Source organism: Leptidea sinapis, chromosome 25, assembly GCF_905404315.1.
Source record: "Leptidea sinapis chromosome 25, ilLepSina1.1, whole genome shotgun sequence".
Classification (NCBI taxonomy): domain Eukaryota; kingdom Metazoa; phylum Arthropoda; class Insecta; order Lepidoptera; family Pieridae; genus Leptidea; species Leptidea sinapis.
In genome coordinates, this window is record NC_066289.1 from 10088800 (window position 1) to 10113731 (window position 24932).

General features: G+C 35.4%; 1 protein-coding gene across 1 annotated transcript; it reads left to right on the forward strand.

Annotated features, from left to right (window-relative positions):
• The first annotated feature begins 992 nt into the window (after positions 1 to 992).
• Positions 993 to 24546, forward strand: LOC126972165 (fanconi-associated nuclease 1-like). The gene is made up of 10 exons (XM_050818766.1): positions 993 to 1152; positions 1694 to 1895; positions 3358 to 3588; positions 4751 to 4873; positions 7912 to 8140; positions 11800 to 12011; positions 13597 to 13712; positions 16631 to 16882; positions 18498 to 18667; positions 21016 to 24546. The coding sequence occupies exons 1-10, from the start codon at positions 1032 to 1034 to the stop codon at positions 21178 to 21180; spliced, it is 1821 nt and encodes a 606-aa protein (XP_050674723.1). The 5' UTR covers positions 993 to 1031; the 3' UTR covers positions 21181 to 24546.
• Positions 24547 to 24932: the final 386 nt, after the last annotated feature.

The window sequence follows — 24932 nt, forward strand, 5'->3', positions numbered from 1 at the left end:
TAAAGGATTAAAGTGCATGTAATTTTAACGGTTTTACATTAGATGTTTGCATAAAAGTTCCTTTTTTATTTTAGTTAACCCGACGTTTCAAGACCTTTCCAGATCTTGTTTTCAGGGAGTTCATCACTTCATCTGCAGTCCCTTACAAGCGTTTTAATCCTTTAAAAGTGTTTTATTTAAATAAAGACTCTTCATGTACAATTCCTAAGTTGAAAAATATATAAAGTGACCTTAGTATATTAAAACTTCTAATTGGTATGAGCTTAATGTACCACCCAAGTCGTATTACTTTTACAGCTATATTTCTTCTGGCAATCATATACAAATTTCTCAACTGCAATTCACTGAGATGTTTATTGGAAGAGCAATCACAACAATTACTATCAAAATGCTTCAATTTGGTGAAGCCTGGACTGAGATTGGTTTGTCGTTTATATTGGCGTAAAGAAGGGTGGTACAGATTGGAACAAATCAAACAAATAACCATGGACAAAAAATACCCAATTGATGATAGCGAGTTATGGCTTATGATAAATAATCTATTGGAAAGTAAAGTTCTAGTGACTAGTAATAATACAGGTAAATAATATACCCAAATAATAAAAATAAATGAATTATTACTAACTAAAGAAGAAATACATAATTAAAATTAACCACTGTTTAAATATGTAAATCAATTTGCAGAGCAATTTGAAAGTATTAGGACCTCTTTATTCCTAACTCCAAAAACCCTCTATTAGGAATCCTGCAGTGTTCGGATTATAGTCCAGAGAATCTTCAGACTATTTTTACGAAATAAAACAATTAGTATTGTGAAATTTTAAATGTGCTTGAATATGACATGTTTGCTTCTAGTCAGTATGTACAACATGAAACATTTCTTCACTTTCATCATCACAATCTTGTTTTACTAGCTTTATTATTTCATCATCAGTAATCAGAAAAGCCTCTATTAATGAAGAATTTTATGACATTTAGGGACTAGATGAAGACTCAGGATACTTGAAAAACCCAAAAATTATGAGTGGCTAATGCTTACACATTACTGCTCCAAGGCAGAAATAGTCGCCGTTTTGGTACTCAAAATCTATCCGGCATTGTGTGCAAAGGAGCCTCCCACTAGTATATGTTATGTTCACATTGAGGCCACAAGTGAGACCAAGATATATATTATAATACACGATTAATTCACATGATTTGTTTGTGAAGTGACGAACAATCCTACCACTGAGTATATTTACCTTTTGTGAACTGAAGAATAGGCAACATAAGAGTTAGTATAGTTAGTTTTAAACACCTAAACTTAATAACTATCATGTTAGTTAAATACTAACACAATACAAAATTGAAGGGAGAAGTGTGTGAATGTTACAGTAGTAATATGTATCTAAGTGCCAGTGCTTATACTCTGTGAAGAGGGGTGAAAATTTGAAGTTGTATGTATTTTTTAATGCTGACTCATAATCAAACAAATTAAAAAAAAATGTCAAAAAAATTAAAAAAAAAATCGTGTGGACCACTTTTAATATTTAGGGGGATGAAAAATAGATGCTGTCCGATTCTCAGACCTACCCAATATGCACTCAAAATTTCATGAGAATCGGTCAAGCCGTTTCGGAGGAGTTCAAAGTTTAACACCACGAGACACGAGAATTTTATATATTAGATTTGATAACTATACCTTTCTTTGTAGCTGAATCTCAATTAGGTTTTGATGAATTACTAAGCATGTTGAAGTTGGAAGAATTAAAATTGATATGTAAGGATTTAAAAATGAAAGTAACCACCAAAGATGACGCTATAAGATCCCTAATGAATTTCAAGAACCGCAAATCAAATATAAGCAGCTACTTTAAAGGTTGTAAAAGTGATAATGAGGCAAGGCTTTCAAAAATGTAAGTTTTATTTACCGTTTGTTAGATGAAAGTAGGAACTGTATTGGAGACGATCGCTTTCTAATTGATTATTATTGGGTTTCATACTAGAGTATTCCCCTTGTGTCACTATTTTTGAAGTGATACTTCTTTATCAACGTATAAGAAAACTTTTATAGCAATATGTGTGTGTGTGTGTCTGTTGCATCATTTTACATTTTACATATTATATTGTAATTTGAAATGATTTGTAAATCAATGTACTTAAATGTAAATCTTGATATAAAACAGTGGCAATGAGTTTCTTGCTACTTCTTCTCATTAGCTCAATCCTTTACGAAGAAAAATATTTTATTTTTTTTGACATTCATAAGTGTCACTTCCGTGACCTACATGAATAAATTTGATTTGATATCGTAACGATTTTCGATTACGCTCCATTTAGTTTTTTTATCATTTGTTTTTCTTTTGATATATACGTTGTACAAGTTATATAAGGCAACAAGAAGGAATATTTGTAATCATAATAATGAATAATTGAAATGAAAAAAAGCGGCCAAGTGCGAGTCGGACTCGCCCATAAAGGGTTCCGTAGCAGGAAGTAAAATAAAATATAAGTTAGTTAATTATAACTATTTATGATGTATAAAAAAACTGCTTATTAGATCATATATATTTTTTTAATTTAATCATTCTCTTATTTTAGAAGTTACAATGGGGTTGACACATTTTACCATTTTACAAGCGTCTCTCGCGTAAACTATTCAGTTAAAAAAATGATAGTGTAAAAAATACCCCACATGTATCGGTTTGATGATATAAAATTCTCAAGTTTCAGTTCTAGGTATCCCTTAAGGGGAACCACCTAAATTTTATTGTTTGTTTATATTTTTGTGTGAAAATCTTAATACGGTTCACAGAATACATCTACTTACCAAGTTTCAACAATATAGTTCTTATAGTTTCGGAAAAAAGTAGCTGTGACATATGGATGGACCGACAGACAGACATGACGAATTCATAAATTTTAAAGAAATAACAACAACAGACCTACTGTGTTTCTTGTATATTTTTATTCATATCTTATTCAATGGTAGATGTTGATGTTCGATAAGTGATTTTTTTATTAAAATATTTCAGTTTGAATTTTTTTAGTTCGCGCATATCTAACATTTCCATTCACTTTATAATTTTGAATCTTTTTACTCTCATCCTTAACATGTGGAATGTTTTAAATCATTTTTGGTATACAAATCAAGAAAATCAAGAATACAATTCACATAGATAAACTAGCCTAAAGAATTAACATGACCTGGAAAATTATTACAGTGAAAAAATCTATTCTTTCAATAATATGAATATTTAATTAGGTTTTAAGGTTTTGCAAGCTTCTTATGTAAGCTTGATAGTGGCAACATTTTAATATTTAAGATCTGGACATACCCTATTCCAAGGCAAAATAAATAATTTCATTTCATTTCAGATTAAGAGATAAAGTTGGACCTTCCTATAAATTATCAGATCTAGTTCAAAGCACATTAAGTGAATTATACATGCTGATGTATCTGGGAATAAATCAGAATATTATTAGAGAGAAGAAGCTGGAACTAACATTGTTGTATGACAAAATAAATAGAGAAACATATCCAATTGACAAACACATGGACATAGACGATGCAAGTGTTGTGTTTAAAACTAGACACGAATTTCACAGGTTTGTTGGTTCATTAAACAATATATATAACAATATATCTCGTTAACAGCTTCAATCACAAATTAACTAAAACTAGCCCATATTAATCTTTTTTTTTAATGAAAATAATGGATGAGACGAGCAGGACGTTCAGTTGATGCTAATTGATACGCCCTTCCCATTACAATGCAGTGCCGCTCAGAATTCTTGAAAAACTCCAAAAATTCTGAGCGGTACTACAACTGCGCTCGTCACCTTGAGTCATAAGATGTTAACAGATCGAAACACAGTAATGCTTACACATTACTGCTTCACGGCAGAAATAGGCGCCGTTTGGTACCCATAATCTATCATCCTGTGCAAAGGAGCCTCCCACTGGTAAACTATCTAAACAAGAGGGTAATATGAGATATTCAATATACATGGATCACCTCATAGAAAACTAAATATGAAGGTACTATATGTGACAGTGTTGTGTTAAACATGTCGACTTATAGACCACCAGTGAGTAGTGATTTAGTATTAAACGGAACTTCGGGCGAGAAACAAGGCTTACATATCGTGTGATCAGTATATTTGGACACTTCAACGTAATTAAATATTACATTTCAATTGTATATATTTAACTGAAATATATATATTACGCCTATGTGAGATTTTATATTCATTCGTATTACCATCATTTTGCAAGCCACTGCTGCACAAGTCTCTAAATATCCGGAGTGTTGCAAACATACATAACACATTGTTTACAGGATGTAATCGTTAAGTGTGACCAGGCGATTATTCCGTAACTGTTACAGATACCAAAAAAACTTTAAACTAATATCGAAAGTACGTTACCTATTTAGAAAAATTTCATCAATAACTTTTTTAGAATGAAACAAGAAAATCCATTTATAGTAGTAATGTTGTGAGCCTTCTTAAGTGTAAATTCCGCTAAGATTCGACACGAGACTCGTGCCAGAAATTGGCGACTACACACCTCCTGAGGATGCCTCGTGCAGAGGCGAAACACGTGTTGAATTGGTTGAAGACGAATCTGAGCGGAATTTACACTGAAGAAGGGTCACATAATTTGAATGATTACAATATTGGTACGTGGCGGTGTCGTCGCTATTTCGAAAACACCAGATAATTTGTCTGTCGATTAAAAATATATCTGTATATTTTTCTTTTCCAGATATTTAACAGCAAATGAAATGTATGTAACCTTCCTGAATTCAACAGATACAACAGAAAAGATTTCCATTGTTAACGATGCGTATTCTAATTATAATAAAATTAATAAGGAAGTGATGAAGAGGTAATACGTACTTGCTTAATATAATGATTAACTATTTTTAATTTTAATAATGAGCATCAGTGACTAGCAGGACGTGCAGCTGATGGTAATTGATACGCCCTGCCCATTACAATGCGGTCCCGCTCAGGATTCTTGAAAAAACCCAAAAACTCTGAGCGGCAGTACAACTGCGCTCGTCACCTTGAGACATCAGATGTTAAATCTCATTTGCCCAGTAATATCACTAGCTACGGCGCCCTTCAGAACGAAACACAACAATGCTTACACACTAGTGGTGTGGAGTGGTTAGCGATCCTACCTACTAAGCTTGAGGTCCCGGGTTCGAATCCCGGTAGGTGCAAGCATTTATATGATGAATATGGATGTTTGTTTTCGAGTCATGGATGTTAATATGTATTTATGTATGTTTGAGTAAGTATATTGTATAAAAAATATCGTTGTCTTGCAACTCATAACACAGGCTATACTCATATGCCTAATTTGGGGCAAGATAATTTGTGTTAAAAAGTGTGTCAATATTAGTGCTTCACGGCAGAAATAGGAGCCGTTGTGGTACCCATAATCTAGCCGGCATCCTGTGCAAAGGAGCTTCACACTGGTTACTTTAACATAAAACTTAGCTGATTGTGATAAAACGCGAACTTGACTTTTGCGCTTAGCTGACTTACCTGAAGCTCAGTATAATTTCAGCTATTTAATGACTATAAAAATTACATCAAAGATAATGCTAAGCTTACACTCAGCTAAGTTTTACGTAAGTAAAGTCTGAACATAGTCTAAGTACGCTTTAAAGATCTCTCAGCGTTAGGCACGGTTTTCACCAAAGCGGAGAGGAAATGTGTAGCGGGGAGGTAATGTGAGTTGTGAGAGCTCAAAATCAATCAACTGATATATACGAAAGGAAGACGTGATTTCGTTACAAAATTGTATTTTAATTTGGAAGAGGAAACAAACAAAATAAAAATAAAATAATATCGACATCAATAACAACAAACACTTATTACCCGACTATATTATGTTAATAAAGTTAAAAATTATTGTAAAAATGATCATAGAAAATTATTTAAAATATGTAAAGTATTGCCAGTAAGCTTAAAACATAAGTACTTATTAGCCGTTAACAATCATGGCAATCAAGAACATAACCCAATTATGCACAACCACGATACTCGGTTGATGTCTGCTGGTAAGTTCGAGGTTCCTAGAATCAATAACTACTATGGAGATAGAACTTTGAAAAAACGCCTACCTTATCTATTAAACAGCTTGCCTGACGACATCCGACTAGAAACCAGTAAAAGAAAATTAAAAACTAAACTTAAGAAATACTTAGTGTCAACACTGCCTTAAAATTAAAATTAGATTTTTTATTATATTTTTATCAAGAATTGTTAACTACACTTGTATAAAATCAATGTTCTAATAAGCATTAATGTATTACAAGAGACTTGATCCTGCAGACAAATTGTCCAAACAGTTTTGCGGGACTATGTTAGCTTTAAGGATTCTTTCTGTAAATGATAAATAGTATAAATAAATAAATTCAATAATAAATAATGTAATTCTATAAGAATATTTTTAGTTAATACTTCGCTAAACTACTGAAGTCGTTTAAAAATACGGAAGGGACGAAAAGTGTGCGAGACGCGGCTACAGACATCTCACACATCGCTCTGCCGCGCCACTTGCTCGCAAAGCAAAAATCAAAGAAAAAACGAGACATCTCCTCTCCAAACCTAAGCGGAGAGGAGATGTGGAAATAACGAAATCTGATTGGTTATCAAAACGCATCTCCCCTCTTCTCCGCTTTGGTGGAAACCGGCCCTTAGAGTAGACAGAGTGCCACCATCCAGATCCCTCGGTCTGCTATGACATTAAAGTGTTAAAAACTTAATAATCAATCCTCCTTGTATTTGCCTTTTTTGGGTTATTTTTTTAGATACTTATTTAAAGACTAGCTGACCCGGCAAATGTTGTTTTGCCATATAAAGTATAATTCACGCGATAGTTTTATAAGTAATAAAATATTGCCTATATTATAGCCTGTACATCATTTTGTTCTAGTGTCAATAGTTTTTGCAGCGCACGCAAAAATAGGTTTTCGATTTTACACCTTGTGTTACAAAATAGCAATTTATTACGGATCCCTAATTTTGAAAAAAAAAACATAGCCTATAGCCTTCCTCGATAAATGGACTACCCAACACTGAAAGAATCATTCAAATCGGACCAGTAGTACCAGAGATTAGCGCGTTCAAACAAACAAACAAACACTGCAGCTTTATAATATACTTGTTTAAAGATATAGTATAGATAACTAAGTATTTTTATAGCCAAGTAAATTGCTATAAGCCATGTTTAAAACTGCATAATATTATGCAGCTTTATGTGCAGCAAACTTATAAAACAAGTATAAATTACATAATAAAAATTTGTGTAATTTGCCAGGTCATTCACCAATATTATTGAAGCATAAATTACTTTCATTTGATTTTTTTATTGCCTTTTGAAAGAAAGGTTTCGTCGAGAGGACTTGCTAGATGTCCAACTATTCTGCATCTAAAATACAATATGGCAGGCTTAGGAGTTGGTACCTACCACCTATGGTTATGGTTAGTCATAACCATAACCTACCACCTATCCCTCCACAATAAACATACTGTAGCGATATGTGGTGAGATACATATCATTATCCCTTGAATAGAAATACCAGGGATTATAACAGGCATTTCGATGAAGTTGACATATTTGATAGCAATTTACACAATTAAAAAAAATTATAAAAAGCCTCCCCTATGGATATTACTAATAATTAAGGTTTACGTTGGATGTTTGGTAAAGATTAGCCCCCTTATTCATAATAGTCTGCTAACTTAAAGCATCGCTAATTCGCACTCTGTCATTCGCACTCTATTGACCTAAGTCAGAATGAGAAAAAAACACTCCTTAGCGGCTGTTTGAAGTTAGCGGACCATTATGAATAAGGGGGTAGATTGATTTGATTTTGTATTGTAAAAAAAAAACAAAATGTATTTCAGTTACAAGTCTCTACCGGAGTGGTTGAGAAGATTTACACCACCTTATATTTATATCAAAATAATGGAAGCCGGAATAGCAGAATTAAAAAAAGTTAAAATCCACATACAATTGGCACTGGACATACTGACCATGATGATATCACAGGACTCTTTTAGACTGCACAAGAAGGCAGAGTGGTACGCAGAAAAAGCACTTATTTATGATAAGTGTATGTCAGACCCAGACACTGTAAGTGTATCTATCTATAAAAGGCATTATATTATATTGAATTGAGAATCTAAACCAATCTCAAATTCAGTGGAACACACAAAAAAATCATCAAAATCGGTCCAGCCGTTTAGGAGGTAGTTCAATTGTGAATCTAAACCATTCTCGAATCCACTTGAAGACACACAGAAAGTTTCAAAAAAATCGGTCCAGCCGTTTAGGAGGAGTTCAGTTACAACAGACGCACAAAACAAATATATTCATATATATAGGTATATATGATAATTTATTGAATTAGGCGTTACTTTGCGGAAATCCATAATTTTACAAATTATTTAAGTTTTCTTTAGTGTTAATTCCGCCAATATTTGTTTTTAAAACAATTCGACACGTGTTTCGCCTCTACACGAGGCATCCTCAGGACGTGTTGTCTCGCTAAAATCTGGCACGAGACTCAGTGAGTCGCTTGTTTTAAAAACTAATATTGGGGGAATTAACACTAAAGAAAACTTAAATAATTTCTAAAAATATATATATATATATATATATTAAGATATAATGAAAATGGTCCTTGAGGCTCTTTCACGCCAAAACCACTGATCGTATCGACATGAAACTACCCCCATTTGATGCTAAATTTATCCTAGATGGTTTATGGCTACTTATTTTTCGAATTCCAACGTTCCTTGCTTTTAAAATTTGGCCAGTGAAGCGGGCGAGAACGGCAAGTTATATTATAAAATAACAGTGTTTGTTGTAAGTGCAAAGGTGCCAATTGCTTTTCCAAAGCGATTATAACTTTCAGTCACATTGACACACCTAGTGCATCCTCACGAGTCTTTATCGCCACACCGAAAGCACGCCTGGTGATCTCGGGTTTTCGTGGAGGTCTCAAAGATTTGAGTTTATTTTAATAATAATAATAATAATATCTTTTATTTGACACACACATGAAACATTACATAGCCACAAAAAAAATTATAAAAAATAAAAATTATAATTAAAACTAACCTAGAACATATTTTACAAAGAATAAATAAATAACTTTCCCAGGATATTATATAGCAGCTGTGTGGCATTGTCTCAAAAGGGATGCTACTCAGGTTACCTGTGACAATTGGTCATAGCACTGAATTTCAGTAGCTCCCGTTTTTCAATTGAAAAAATAAACCTCATACCCTAAGCTAAGAGTTTTGAACCGTTCGTCTTTCACTGTAGCGCACAAAAGGCTAATCAGTTAGCAAAATTGAAATCCAAATATAAATATAAAAAATATGTAACCTGATGAACCAGTACAATTCTAAGACACACTTCACCCGTTTCTAACTGCGGCGCTTATTCTTTTAAACTCTATCAGTTTAAGTATTTTTCATTAACTTCTTCTTTAAATTATTAAAACTTTCGTGTGTCATTATTACCTTATTTATAATACGGCTTTATTCACGTTTTATCGGTGTCGGTACCCACTAGTTTCGGACCATTCGGAGGTCCTTCATAAGGGTGAGTGTTAGTGGGTTCGCGATAACGTCCCACTTCTTACTGCGGACTTGGGCTCGTAGTGCGCGGCAGGACAGGGCGGGGAGTGCGGGGGGGGGGGGGCATTGATGACGAGCACGGTATCACTGACACTGTGTCATTCATACACTTATAATTCTTATATTGGTGTCCACGGGTGCACAAAATACCGACACCGATAAAACGTGAGTGAAGCCGTATTAATAAATAAGTTAACTTATTCTTCGTATGATCTTCCAACAGCATACTGGGGGCCTACTCCTAAAATCGATATTCGATAAATCGTGGCATTAGTCGTATCGAATCCTACTCTTAGTTACATCGTATTCAATGTCGAAACGATGATTGAACGAACGAAACATTATTCGATATTATCGGTCCTAACCCTACTCTTAGTTGAAAATGTCAGAGACGAATATTCGAATTTCACAAATAATCAAACGTCACTTTTACGATAATCTCAACGACACCTCCAAGGCTGTCGATGCTATTATCGTTTCAAGTTGTATAGATATATTTGCCATACAATATACATACTTAATAAATATTATTGAAAAAATTATATGTGATTTACTATTCAACAGGATTTTTTTACGAATAAGTCATTTAAGTCATTTTGTTGATCGTTTATGCGTAGAAATAATGCAAATGGCCGCCTGAGAAATAGGAAGTCGACGAGAAGGGTTGAGTTACTTTTTTTTTACATTTTATTATCCGCAAGTTTTGTATTATTTATTCAATTTTAAATGGTCATATTATATTCATTACATATTTTTTTTTACATTTACATTATGTGTAAATGATACCAAATTGGTGGTGCAGATTGTGGCATGGTCCTTAGCGCCTAAACTAGGTTTTGACTTTTGACACTTAATAGCGACATAGCACAGATAATGTTTAGGTTTGAACATATTTCATTCACACTAACATCGTAAAAAAATCAAAATATTAGTCTATGGTAACGATAAACGATAACGAATTCGAACATTTGTTAGAGTAGGATAGTTGCGATATATTCGGAGTATTATCGTATCGTTCCGAATGTATCGTTGTCGATTTTGCGAGTAGACCTCCAGTAGTACCCGTTGTGACCAACGTTTGGCTCTCCGTTTTCCCCCACACGGCACGTTCCGTTTTCTTCTGATGCAACGCAGAGCCTGCTGCCTTCTTTATATTATTGCTCGTCTCTCTGGTAGCCAGGTTGCAAACGTTTTGCAATTGCACGATGTCGCCACTCCTTGATACACATACTCATCTATAGTAAGGCCAACGAGGCGAGATAAATAATGTAAACAAAGTTTCAAACCATTTTTATTTGAAAAAACTATATATAGCCGTTAGAAAGATTAGAGAGTACATGAATGTTGAGACCGCTAGATTTGTGTACTTCAGTAATCTTCACAGCATCATGACGTACCGTATATAACTGTGGGGTTATGCTGCTGACATAATGACATTGATATAGTGTTTGCTCTGCAAAAGAGAGCTGTTCGTGCTATATTTCAGGTTGGTTACTGTCGATAACAGTCTCTCAAAGAAAAATAAAAAAAAAATATTATGACTGATCATTATCAGTACATTTATTAAAATTAATTATACGTTCACAAAAATTGTCACCTTTTTGCTCTTAATAGTGATTTTCATTATCATAACACTAGAAATAAGGATTGCTTGTAACTAATTCTAGTAGGCTTCATAAGATACATAATAGCTTTAAGGGTAAATGTATATACAATTATAATAAAATCCCAGCCACTGTTCAGGCATTATCTATAAATGTTTTATTAAAAAATGGCTCTGTCGGAAATCCTATTACTCCACAGCTAAATATCTAAGTGATCGGACAGCCTTGGACTACATTATGATTCTTTTATAGCAATAGCAATGACAGTACAATATTTTATATTTTTATTAAAAAGAGCGCAAAAAAAGAATGCTGAAAGAGTTTCTTGCGCCGCTTCTTCTCTCTCAGAGTGCCATTTGTTTCCAAAGCGGTAGTAGTATCTAGTATATTAGAAATGACATCAAAGAGGATTCTAAAGGAATCAATTTTGTGAAAATAAATGCCTTTTACGCCAGATTTCCAAGTCTTCCCATGCCATTTGTAGACCGATATAAATAAATGTTATTTTTCAACATAATTCTGTATAAATCTTTTATTTTAGGCAGCACAAGTATTATTGGAGGGTTTCCAAAACCCCGATTTGCCAAAAGCATCGATGGATTGCATGAGACCACGGGCTATAAAACTTGCAGACAGACAAACAAATAGTTTGGCGGATGAGGAGACAAGAGATCGGCTGCGTACCTACGGACATCATGACGATATACTGGAGAAATGTGTCCGATCTAAACACATCTATAAACAACCCATGGAGTATGTATATTGAAGTATTTTCCGAACAACATCCATCCAGGTCGCAAAAATTAGGATATAATAGGGGAAAAAAACATTTAACATTACACAAATGAAATTTGAAAAACAAAATTTTATGAACGATGCGGGACTCGAACCCACGACCTCTGGCGTTCCGTGCGTTCCGTGCGTCCGTTCTAAAAAACTGAGCTAACCGTTCGAGTGACTGAAAATCTTGTATGCTTTGTTCAACTCTCAGGTTGTGGCTTCATCTACAGGATCTACTTTACAGATGATAACCTGCTCAACCCCAATATTAGCATATTAGGAAATTGACTTGAGATGTCGCTCTTGTAAATCTAAACAATATGTTATGTTTTTAAAGTGATAACCCTAACTACTACTAGCATTAATACACAATTAAAATTTGAAAAACAAAATTTTATGAACGATGCGGAACTCGAACAATTAATATTTGATAAACTAAAAAATGGATAGAGTTAAATTAGAAAATGTCTATGTTCAGCATGCCAGTTGGCAAAGGCCTCCTCTGACAATGTCCACTCTGGTCTGTTTTGGGAATTTCTTCTCCAGTTACGTCCTGCTGTCAATTTTATTTCATCTTCCCACCTTGCGTGCTCTCTTCCTCCCCATCTTTTTGGTACCATTCTGTAACTCTTGCTCCATTTACCCACTTTATCTCGCATCATGTGTTCTGCCGATCTCCAATCTTTTTGGTCGACTACTTATGTAGATTATTCAAAGATGAAGCTTATTAATAATTTTAATGATATATGAAAATATGTTAACTTCGCCATCACTCGCTCGTTATAGCCCAACAACTTCATGTCTACCGAACTCCCGTTACCTACTTTTTTTTTTGAAAATAAGGTACATGACGAGCAGAACGTTCAGCTGATGGTAATTGATACGCCCTGCCTATTACAATGCAGTGCCGCTCAGAATTCTTGAAAAACCCCAAAAATTCTGCGCTCGTCATCATGAGACATAAGATGTTAAGTCTCATTTGCACAGTAATTCCACTAGCTACGGCGCCTTTCAGACCGAAACACAGTAATGCTTACACACAATGCTTCACGGCTTAAATAGGAGCCGTTGTGGTTCCCATAATCAAGTCGGCATCCTTTTCAAAGGAGTCTCCCTCTGGTATCCTCCTGCTGACATCCCTTAGTACCCCGCCACGGTCGCAACGGTCGAGCGTAAACGTTTCTTACGAACGCTGTCTTAACTGTGAGATATATATTTTGATTGTTTTGTATATATATCTATGCATGGGGCAGTATTGGAACACCACCTGACATGCTTACACTGGTAAATGCTGACGAAGTCGCGGGTAATAGCTATAGTCCGACAACTTCGTGCGCGACCGTCGCACGGGGTGACAGACGGTGGAGGGACGGGGTACGAGTACGTCGAACCCTGCCGTTATCCGCTACCCGTTGACATCATATTACCCCGTCCCCCCACCGTCTGTCTGCCCGTGGAACGGTCGCGAATGAAGTTGGCAGACAATAGTAGTCAATAATAATAATTTAAATTCAATTAAATTGTATAGATTTTTAATATATAATATTATAAATCGTAGAACATACGGCAGAGGGAAAATAAAGTTTCAAACAAAAACGGTAGATGGCTTATCTGTTCTGGAAGCTGAAGAGTTTTGTCTGACGCAATATTTAGACGAGGGCAAATATACACACGGTAAGTTTGTTAATTTTTTGACATTCAAGCTTTTTTTTATGGAAAAGGAGGACAAACGAGCGGGTCACCTGGTGTTAAGGCGAAGGGTATACAGAAAACATGCAAACAAGGTGTTTTTAGGCAAGTATTGTGGTGAAAATATAGCATTTGGAGCTATGAACACTACTTAATCCTGTTACACATACCCTTAAGTCTTACTTGTAGGTTGCTAATGCTTATTGTTGGTTAAAGTTAGCACTCCAGAGCTATTATGAACTAACAGTTTTCTTTGCAGTTAAACAAGTTTTTTCTCGGCATCATGCATTTGTTTAGTATACTACTATCATAAAAATTGTCCTTATAGATTTTACTTTTTTATGTAGGTGCATTTATTCAGATTAGTAATCAATAATGAAGATTGTAAGCAATTAAGCAGTTTGCGCCTGTTAAAATGTTACATTTCCGACCCAAGAATATTGAAAATATTGGCTTTGTTGCATAGGAGCCGTGAACTCATATCGCTCAAGGTCGCCGGCATTTAGTGTCGCCTTAAGTGATCATGGCCGACCACATTCTCTTGCAACACCAGAGGAATCACATGAGCGTTGCCGGCCTTTAAGGAAGGTGTAGCTTTTTTCACGCTTTTTTTGAAGGCACCCATGTCGTATCGTCCCGGAAACACCGCTCAAGGAAGCTCATTTCACAGCTTATGATAAAGGCAACGTTAGTGAAAAATTGGGCTTCATTTGACTCTTTTTTTTTGTAAAATGTTAACGCATTTCGTCGAGCAGTTGATCTACTTAAGGGTAAGCGTCATTATCTTATGTGCCTATAAATGTGACAATGTAATAATATATTCTGAGTCTTGCAAGATACGTTAGATAAAACCGTCTGAGGCGAAACGTTATGTTATACAGTGTGACGTGATGAATGAATAATTTGATATCAGTGGGTAGGACGTTGTGGCGGTTTAGATAAATATGTTTTATGTTTAGGAAAAGCCCCTCGGTTTTCGAGATATGCAATATTTATGCTCTTTTTGGTCGCAAGACTCCAAATAGAAGAATTATTTTAATAAATTTTTTCAATAGTATCTATGGATAGACGCGCTTTTGCGATGCGAGTTTCTTGCGCTGTTTCTTCTCTGTCAGAGCGCCATTTCTTTCCGAAGCGATGGTAGTGTAAGAATCGATCTTAAGAAAAATGCCTTTTTATGCCTTCTAATATTTTTTCCAGAATTATTACCAGAATATTAAAATTGCACTAGCAAACTAAACACAAATGCAAAGAAACTTTTCTCTCTAACAACATTAGCATCGTACTAATAATAACGACGATCAATTACATATATATATCTAATATATAAAATTCTCGTGTCATGGTGTTAAACTTTGAACTCCTCCGAAACGGCTTGATCGATTCTCATGAAATTTTGAGTACATATTGGGTAGGTCTGAGAATCGGACAACATCTTTTTTCATCCCCCTAAGTTAAGACTGGTCCACACGAATTTTTTTTTAATTTTTTTGAAATTTTTTTTAAATTTGTTTGATTATGAGTCAGCATTAAAAATACATTCATACAACTTCAAATTTTCACCCATCTACGATCAACAGTTACTTTTGTATCGCGATTTTAATATCGGCAATATAACGTTTTCTGGGTCATCTAGTTATATATATAATAGAGTATCGAAGACTTTGTCTGACTGTCTTATTAATAAACGCAATGAAAAGTTAGTCTAAGTTTAAAATTACTTCTCCCTGTCATGTAATTATATTGTGACAAAGGTAAGATATCGTCAAAAATATATTTAATTTGGAATAACTTTATTAATGACACACTTAGCATCAAAATTTTAATAAATCATTGTATTGCCTTTCGGGCGCTTAACGACTGTCTCACAACAATAAATTTTATGGGTCGTGGTAACCTCATGCTCGATTCAGAATAGGTTCAGATTAGATCGATCTGGAAATAAGCGCGTTCAAACATAAAATATTTTCTTTTATACGGACGGTAAGGGACGATATCTGCCCATTACAATGCAGTGCCGCTCAGAATTCGTGAATAACTCAAAAGTTTTGAGTGGCACTCCAGTTGCCCTCGTCCTTGAACCATAAGATGTTAAGTCTCATTTGCCCAGTAATTTCACTAGCTACGGCGTCCTTCTTACCGAAATACATCCTTACCGATTACATTTTTACGGCAGAAAAAGGCGCCGTTGTGGTACCCATAATCTAGCCGGCATCCTGTGCAAAGAAGCCTCCCAGTCTAATTTATAATATTAGCAGGCCCGTCTCATTCCCCGTGTAGGCATCAAAATCGTAAGTACAGTAAGTAGATAGACATCAACTTCACCGATCCGACCGATATTTTAAAAATGGAGAAACATAAATAAAGCGAAGCATATTAAAGGTCATTGCGATCAAAATTTATATTTTTTATGTGTCCTAAAGACGCTGAAACAATCTAATTTAAAGTGATTATTATAAAAATGAAATTACCATTCATGATAGCTACCTGTTTATTACCTATATACTAAGTAAATTTGACTATGTCGTGGTACTCCAACGTATTACGTTACGTTAGTACTATTTAAAATTACGATAACATACCTATTTATATTATAGAAACAACTGAGCAATTTTAAGAAGATGACCTTAAACTAGGTAGGTACAGATTTAGGTAAAGAAGTCAACCCTAATATCGTCAGAAGAGTTAAGAGTTACGCGATAGAAAGAGAGGCAACTTCTAGGTGAATAAAAATGTAGGTTAGTAGCGCTGTGCAATCAGAATTACACCTTACGGTATGACCGTATGAGTCCATATTTCTTTAATTGATTTTGTGGAGTGAGACTTCCGTACTTGTACTATTATATTATATTCTTTAATATTAGTATTGATGTGTTTCAAATTGCCTGCACAAAATATTTCAGGAGAACATTGGGAGGGTCGAATACTAACCACGTTATTCTTCCTGCTGTTCTGGGACATTATATACGCCGAACTGCGTGGCGTGCGAGGCATCTTCCTCACCTACTACCAGAACTACCCGCTGGATTTGTTCTGTGACAGCTTCTACACTAACAGAAAGTGTCTCATTGACGACCGTCTGAAGGAGATTGAGCAGGCGAGAGAAGATGAGATTATAGCCATGATGAAACGCGTGTGGGACAGTCGCCCTGAATGTGAGTTGACATTTTTTTATATTTTTCTTAGCTAGTCTTATTCTGAGTCGAGAGAAATATAAAAACTATAAAATATTGTTAAAACTTAAAACTATTTAGTGGATGAGGAAAACTCGTTTCAAGCTAAGGAGTGTATTTCATAACCCATAATTAAATATAATTGAAATAATTAACAGAAATGTAAGAAAATAATTAAAGTTATGGACCTTAGATTAAAGATTGGTCTCCGCTGCGCTCAACTAGATATCGCACTACCTAAGAACAATAGCATTTTTATTGCGGCAACTATTAAGTGCTTGTGTGCGTGGCATCTTGAAATTCATGTATTATTTTTACAAAGTCTTACGACGCAACCCGGCATTTTAGTTTCAATTATTATCAAAGTTTAAGAAACCATGTGGCACGTCAACGTCTTAGTCGAGGCTGGCTCGATTACGCCCACTTCGTAGTATTAGTTGCCGCACTTTGCGCACACGCATGCGGCATCTAGTTGGACCGTAGTGGAGACAAATCCTTAATTTAAGTTATGGAAGTTTTTTTTCAAATAGATGAAACTGTTAATTTTATTGGTTTTTTTTTATGGAATAGGAGGACAAACGAGCCTACGGGTCATCACCTGGTGTTAAGTGATCACCGCCGCCCACATTCTCTTGCAACACCAGAGGAATCACAAGAGCGTTGCCGGCCTTTAAGGATGGTGTACGCGCTTTTTTTGAAGGTACTCATGTCCTATCGTCCCGGAAACACCGCACAAGGAAGCTCATTCCACAGCTTTGTAGTACGTGGAAGAAAGCTCCTTGAAAACCGTACTGTGGAGGACCGCCTCACATCCTGATGGTGGGGATGATATCCTAACTTGTGGCGTGTCGTGCGAAGGTGGAATTCGGCGGCAGGAATCAGGTTAAACAGCTCTTCGGAACACTCCCCTTGAAAAATGCGGTAGAAGACACACAATGAAGCGACGTCTCTACGCAACGCCAAGTGATCCAGCCGTTCACAGAGCACTAAATCCCCGACAATTTGAGCTGCTCTGCGTTGCACGCGGTCAAATGGAACGAGCTGATACTGGGGTGCGCCAGACCAGAGATGACAGCAATACTCCATGTGTGGCTGGACCTGCGCTTTGTAGAGTGCTAGAATGTGGGCCGGTTTGAAGTATTGCCGTGCTCTATTGATGAGGCCCAGCTTCTTCGAAGCCAATTTGGCTTTGCCCTCCAGATGGCCACGGAATTAGCAATCGCTCGAGATTTCGAGACCCAGTATTCCGATACTAGGCGAGGCTTTAAGGGAAGAGTTGTCGAAGAGCGGTGATACGACAAATGGGGTTTTTTTAGTCGTTAACGCGCAATCTTGTTTTGAATGCTATTGTTTTATTTATTAATATACGGCTTTACTCACGTTTTGTCGGTGTCGGTACCGACTAGTTTCGGACCATTCGGAGGTCCTTCATCAGGGTGAGTGTGGTTCGTTCGCGATAACGTCCCACCTCTTACTGCGGACTTGAGCTCGTAGTGCGCGGCTGGAAAGGGTGGGGGGCGCAGGGTGCGCAAAACATGTGCACATAATTTAATTTCTATTGTTTTTTTATTATCATAATATTATTGATATATTTAAGATGAAATGTCGGGAATATCTCGCAACGTGGGCTGGGAGAACGTGAGCGACGTGGCGGTATGTCTGGGAGGTCGCGGTGTGAGCGCCGTGTGCAAGCGACTGGCGACCGACTACCGGTACACACATAGCGGCGTCCCCGACCTCACGCTGTGGAACCCGCGCACGAGACAGGTGACGGACACTTTATTTTTATGTGACAGTAAGGGACGAGACGAGCTGGATGTTTAGCTGATGGTAATTGATTCGCCTTGCCCATTACAATGCAATGCCGCTCAGCACTACAATTGCGCTCGTCACCTTTCTGACATAAGACTCGACCCTTCAGACCGAAATACAGTAATGCTTAAACATTACTGCTTCACGGTAGAAATAGGTGCCGTTGTGGTACCTTCAAAAAAGCGCGAAGGCCGGCAACGCTCCTGTGATTCCTCTGATGTTGCAAGAGAATGTGGGCGGCGGTGATCACTTAACACTAGGTGGCCCGTACGTTCTTTTGTCCTCCTCTTTTTCATAAAATAAATAATAATAATGTTTATCTATTGACGCATTTAAAAATTATTTTATAATGTTCTACACTACACTTAGAGGCTAATTCAACTTGTGGAACCCGCACACGAGACAGGTGAAGAACACTCCCAGTACTTAAACTTTTTTATTTATTTATTATGAAGCCAAGATGCACACAACAATCTTTATCTATGGACACATTCAAAATTCTTTTTGAATGTTGTACACTCCACTTGTAAGCTAACTCAACTTGCATAAATGCATAATATTTTTAATAGACATTCTTTGATTACAACTTAAAGTTTAAGATAAGTTTGAAAAATTTAACAAAACCAAAGCCACAAGCAAAACACCGATAAAACTATGAAAAAAGATTAAAAGTTTTTTTAAAATGAATGAAAAGCTCTCTAATAGACGTCGTAGGCTTTACCACTCGTTGAGCAAAATAACATAAAACATACATATATAAGGGACAACAAGCAAACACAAACTTTTCTATCTACCCACCGTAAGAACTAACGTTGGCAGCAACGCGCCCCTTTATCGTGGTGTCTGTCATTCATTAAATAATATTTTGGAGACATCCGGGGCTGATCCATTTTGCGATAGCCTCATAGCATTTAAACGTAAGGTAGTAACAACTATAGTATAGTGATTCTTTAATTACTCATCATCATATTTTTTTATATACTGTATAAGTCATTTTGTTATATATAAGTGCCCAATAGAAATGATTCTCATTAATGTTGTGTGCACCTGTATTTGACTCATGCACTGGAACATTTTTTGTGCAATATTTAAGTTTGTGTATTAGTTATTGGAGGAACTTGTAATAAAAAAAGTAAATAAAGTTATAACAACAAAATAAGCCAATTTCAACGCAATATCTCCATTGCAATATCGCATGTTGTGTATGACGTCATAAGTAAATCATGGACGCCGGCAAGCGTAGTGTTTTCATTCTGTTTTCGGTTAGCAATTTAACTTTTTAAAATTTAAGCATTTTTTTTTTATTGAATAGGAGGACAAACGAGCGTACGGGTCACCTGGTGTTAAGTGATCACCGCCGCCCACACTCTCCTGCAACACCAGAGGAATCACAAGAGCGTTGCCGGCCTTTAAGGAAGGTGTACGCGCTTTTCTTGAAGGCACCCATGTCGTATCGTCCCGGAAACACAAGGTCTCCTCCCGCACAAGGAAGCGCATTCCACAGCTTCGTGGTACGAGGAAGAAAGCTCCTTGAAAACCGCACTGTGGAGGACCGCCACACATCCAGATGGTGGGGATGATATCGTATCGCATTTAACAATTTACGGCCGTTCCCAATATATTATGTACAGATAGAGATAAATTACTTCCTTCTACTGTCAGTAATTAGATATCTATCATCTGTAGCTGTCCCAATATACCCTATAAGTCATTCTTATCGCCTTATATTGGGACGCGTGATGGTGCAATTTCCATACCAACTTCGCTGGTAAGCTATACGTCCTACCATTATTGACAGACAGCTACAGCGTGTACGGATAAGGTGAGTTACCGTCGATAAGTTTACTGGGACAGAAAATTCAACGATAGTTACGATTTATATCACAAGTAGCTCATACCCAGAGATAGACTGAATATTGGGAACAGCCGTTAATTGAATACAATTTATCTTAACCAAAAAATATTTTTTATTGATAACATTTTATAAAAAGGGACTAAGGTATGGAATAATATATGCGTATGTAATCTACCTCTCGTGCGAAAGCGTGGTACGTTTTTTCGATAGTTGAGTTTAAAATAAAAAAAAAATAATTTGAATATACCTTGTAATTTATTTACAGAAAAAATATAATTTTTCATCGTGTAAAATGTAAATTCGCTCCTGTAATTCTCTGGAGAGAGAGAATGTCGGCTGCGGTGATCACTTAACACCACGTGCCCCGTACGCACGCTTGTCCTCCTGTTCCATAAAAAAAATCGTTATTTTTAATTCTTATTTGCTTAATTGTACTATAATTTCACAGATAATGTTTGTAGAAGTAAAGACTGACTCTGACAAGCCTTCAATAAAGCAACTACAGTGGATGCACTACATGAAACAAAATGATATCCAAGTGGAGTTCTGCTACGTTGGAGTCAACACCTCCAGGTCCAAGGCCAGGCAGGGTGAGACCAGGGCATCCAGCTGACGATGCTGTTATCTTACCGACGTAAATGGACATTTCTGTATTATATAATATGTTATTATAATTCTGTAATAGTATTGTTATCAGCTAGAATATATTTTATATAACGAACATATTGTGATGATTTTTTTATTATCTAATGTATAAAATTCTCGTGTCATGGTGTTAAACTTTGAACTCCTCCGAAACGGATTGACCGATTCTCATGAAATTTTTAGTCCATATTGGGTAGGTCTGAGAATCGGATAACATCTATTTTTCATCCCCCTAAATGTTAAGGTCCACACGAATTTTTTTTATAATTTTTTTGATTTTTTGTTTTAATTTGTTTGATTATGAGACAGCATTAAAAATATATACAACTTCAAATTTTCACCCATGTACGATCAACAGTTACTTTTGTATCGCGATTTTAATATCGGCAATACAACGTTTGCTGGGTCGGCTAGTAATGATTATAAAAAAATTGCAGTTTTTGAGATTGCCGATAGAAGTGAAAACTTACAACTTTTAGTATTCAAATTATGTATAATGTTTAAAAACAATTAAATTATTAATTTTAATTAGCATTTATTTTCAATAATATTTTAATCAAACAAAAATACTATTTCAACAATACACAGTATATACATTAAACTTTTCACTAAATCCATTCAATTTCACTTATAAGATATACACAGCACTAATGTTCCAAAATACGTCAGCTGTATAGCTACAGATATACTGCTATAACCATTTCGGTGACACGAACTCACGAGATTTCACCCATCCAAAAAATGTTTAACTATATATTACATTTTTTTTATTAATTATTTATTTATCGCTTGCGCCAGTTATGAGCATGTCGGTGACGCGTACCCGTAAGATTTCTCCTACCAAAGGGTGCCCAACGCGGCTATAGTAGTTTTCACTTCAAAAATTGAGTTGACGTTCAAATTACAGTTTTCACCTACGATTTCATTATTATAATAAAATATTGTTATAATTATTTACATAGTAAATATATAATATATCGACATTTTACATAATTAATTATGAAAAAATATAATTTATTGGTACTAGTAACTGTTGTTATGTACTGTCTTACGGCCGTTTTCAATAACCTATCTATCCTTAGTTTAACTTATTAGAGGTACACAAATCTATCCTTTTACGCTTACTTACATTTCAATAACCTATCGACATAAAGCATTGGACTATAATAATTATAATTGACATAGCTATGGATAGATAGGATCTTGACATTAAACAGTGACAGCAATATATCCGTAAATAGAGATACGTTATTGAAAACGATCGTAAATCATTATTGAGTGGGAAGCACTTCTTGGGTAAAGGCCTCCTCCAGCTTGTTCCATGCCTCTCTGTCCATTGCTATCTTTTTCCATAAGTTTCCTGTAGCTGTCTCTTTTATATCTTCTATCCACCTTTTCCTAGGACGTCCTTTTGTCCTTTTTCCTATTGGTCCGTCCCATATAAGTATAAGAAATATATAACTCAAAATAATTCTAATTTAGTTTCATTAAAATTTTGTGTGTTGAAAATATCTATTTTTACGTCAAGTATTTTTATTTGCACAAAAATTCAAGAACAAATGAATAATTATGGTACAAGTGTGAGCTTTACTTATCTGACCTGCAAAGAGGATGTAAATACTACATAATAAGAGGCGGAACTGCCTGAGTAATAATTGAAATTTAGTTTAGTACGAAACGTGCAGTGATTAGATATAAGTTTGAAATTGTAATTACATTATAGGCGACGAAATATAATCCGGCTAAGTTTGAAAGCGAAACAGTTGCTTTTAAACGTAGTGGATTTCGGCTATTTCCGTTTTTCACTCTATCAATCACTGCACGTTTCATACAGTCGCTTCTTTCTTCGAGTCGACTAGGCTGATACTATCTCTCTCCCTCCATGAGCTTGAAGCCATGGCGGAATGCGAAAGATAGTGAATATTTAGATTTTAATACTATTACGATGTTTAGTGTGTAAGTATATTTGTTTAACAGATGCAATATAATTATAAATTACACAAATAAAATTTGAAAAAACAAAATTTTATGAACGATGCGGGATTCGAACGCACGACCTCCGGCTTCCGTGCCGGAGCTCTAACCTACTGAGCTAACCGTTCGAGTACCGCCTCGTTATAAAATTCTGTTTGCTTTGTTCAACTCTCAGGTTGTGGCTTCATCTACAGGATCCACTTTACAGTTGATAACCTGCTCAACCCCAATATTTGCATATTAGGAAATTTACTTGAGATGTCGCTCTTGTAAATCTAAACAATATGTTATGTTTTTAAAGTGAAATTCGTTCATAAAATTTTGTTTTTTCAAATTTTATTTGTGAATTAATCCTAGAAGTGAGGGTTATCACTTTAAAACATAACATATTGTTTAATTATAAATTAATTAGTTTAGTAAATATATAGAATATATAATTTTCTTGTATTTTTACATCGAGCGAATTCTTTAAAGGTTTTAAGTAAAAAACGGCTAGATAGACTATGACAGCTGTGAAAGCATCGAAAAAAATTGAGTTTAGAACTAACCTCTATTTTGAGCAATGCACGCACACTAACACAAAGTGTCAAATAAATCGCGAGTGTAAGACGTAGCTTGTCACGCACACTAAAGTATTAAACCTGGCCTGTTTTCATCGATTGTCTAACAGCAAGAGATCTCAACATATAAATTATATAAAGTATTTTAATATAATCGAGAAATTTCGCCACCATATATCTATATATTTTTATTAGAAGAATTTTAATGTTATTGTGGTAACATATTCTCATTTAACAATGTAGTGTAATAAAATATAGATATTTTTAAAGTTTAATTGTGACATAGAAATAGTTAATAATGTTAGGATTGTCTTCGAAATGTTTATTTTAAAGTTTTTTTTTATGAAAATAAGGACGAGACGAGCAGAACGTTCAGCTGATGGTAATTGATACGCCCTGCCCATTACAATGCAGTGCCGCTCAGGATTTTTAAAAAGCCCAAAAATTCTGACACAGTTGCGCTCATCACCTTGAGAAATAAGTTGTTAAGTCTTATTTGCAAGTTACATAATATTATGGTTTTAATTAAAATAAAACATTTTTGTAGAGTTTTGTATTGTCTGTTGTACTCTTAGATAATATATACGTCTAGATAGAGCTTCTTGCTGTTAGACAACGCATCTGAGACTTTTTATTGTAGTGTGCGTGCGTTGCTGAACATTGAGGTTAACAGCTAGCTGCTATTTTTTCGACGTGTTCACAGCTGCCACAGTCTATATAAACATATTAATTATGTAAGGTTGCTTTACTATTGGTGTGCTTAAGTTATCAACAAGCAATAAAATTTTAAGTTTTTCTAATGTAGTTTTATTTTGGTTTATAAGAAAAATTGTGGTATGCATTTGAACTTTTCCTTTTGCAATGTTTTTTAAGTCTCAGATTACTTTTATAAAAATAGATAAAAAAGGAGTACATTTAACAAAGTGTGTGTGGGCAAATCGGTCGCGGGAGACCTCGTAGAACATTCGTCAACCAAATTGGGGACGTTTTGAGAAAAGTAGAGGTCCGAAGCACCCGCAACCGGCGAGCATGTATGAAACGAGTTTGTAAGGATAGAAGCAAATGGCATTCTATTGTCTCTGCCTACCCCGATAGGAACAAGGCGCTAGAGTGTGTATGTATGTGTATGTACATTTAACAATAAATTATGATAAGGCCTAACCTTGTGAATAATGAAAAAACACTT

Excerpts from the sequence above, each read along its gene's own strand:
- LOC126972165 (XM_050818766.1), top strand. The coding sequence starts at position 1,032 with ATGCTTACACATTACTGCTCCAAGGCAGAAATAGTCGCCGTTTTGGTA. Across the intron at positions 3,589-4,750 it reads ACTAGACACGAATTTCACAG|ATATTTAACAGCAAATGAAA; the intron begins GTTTGTTGGTTC and ends TTTCTTTTCCAG. Across the intron at positions 18,668-21,015 it reads GGAACCCGCGCACGAGACAG|ATAATGTTTGTAGAAGTAAA; the intron begins GTGACGGACACT and ends ATAATTTCACAG.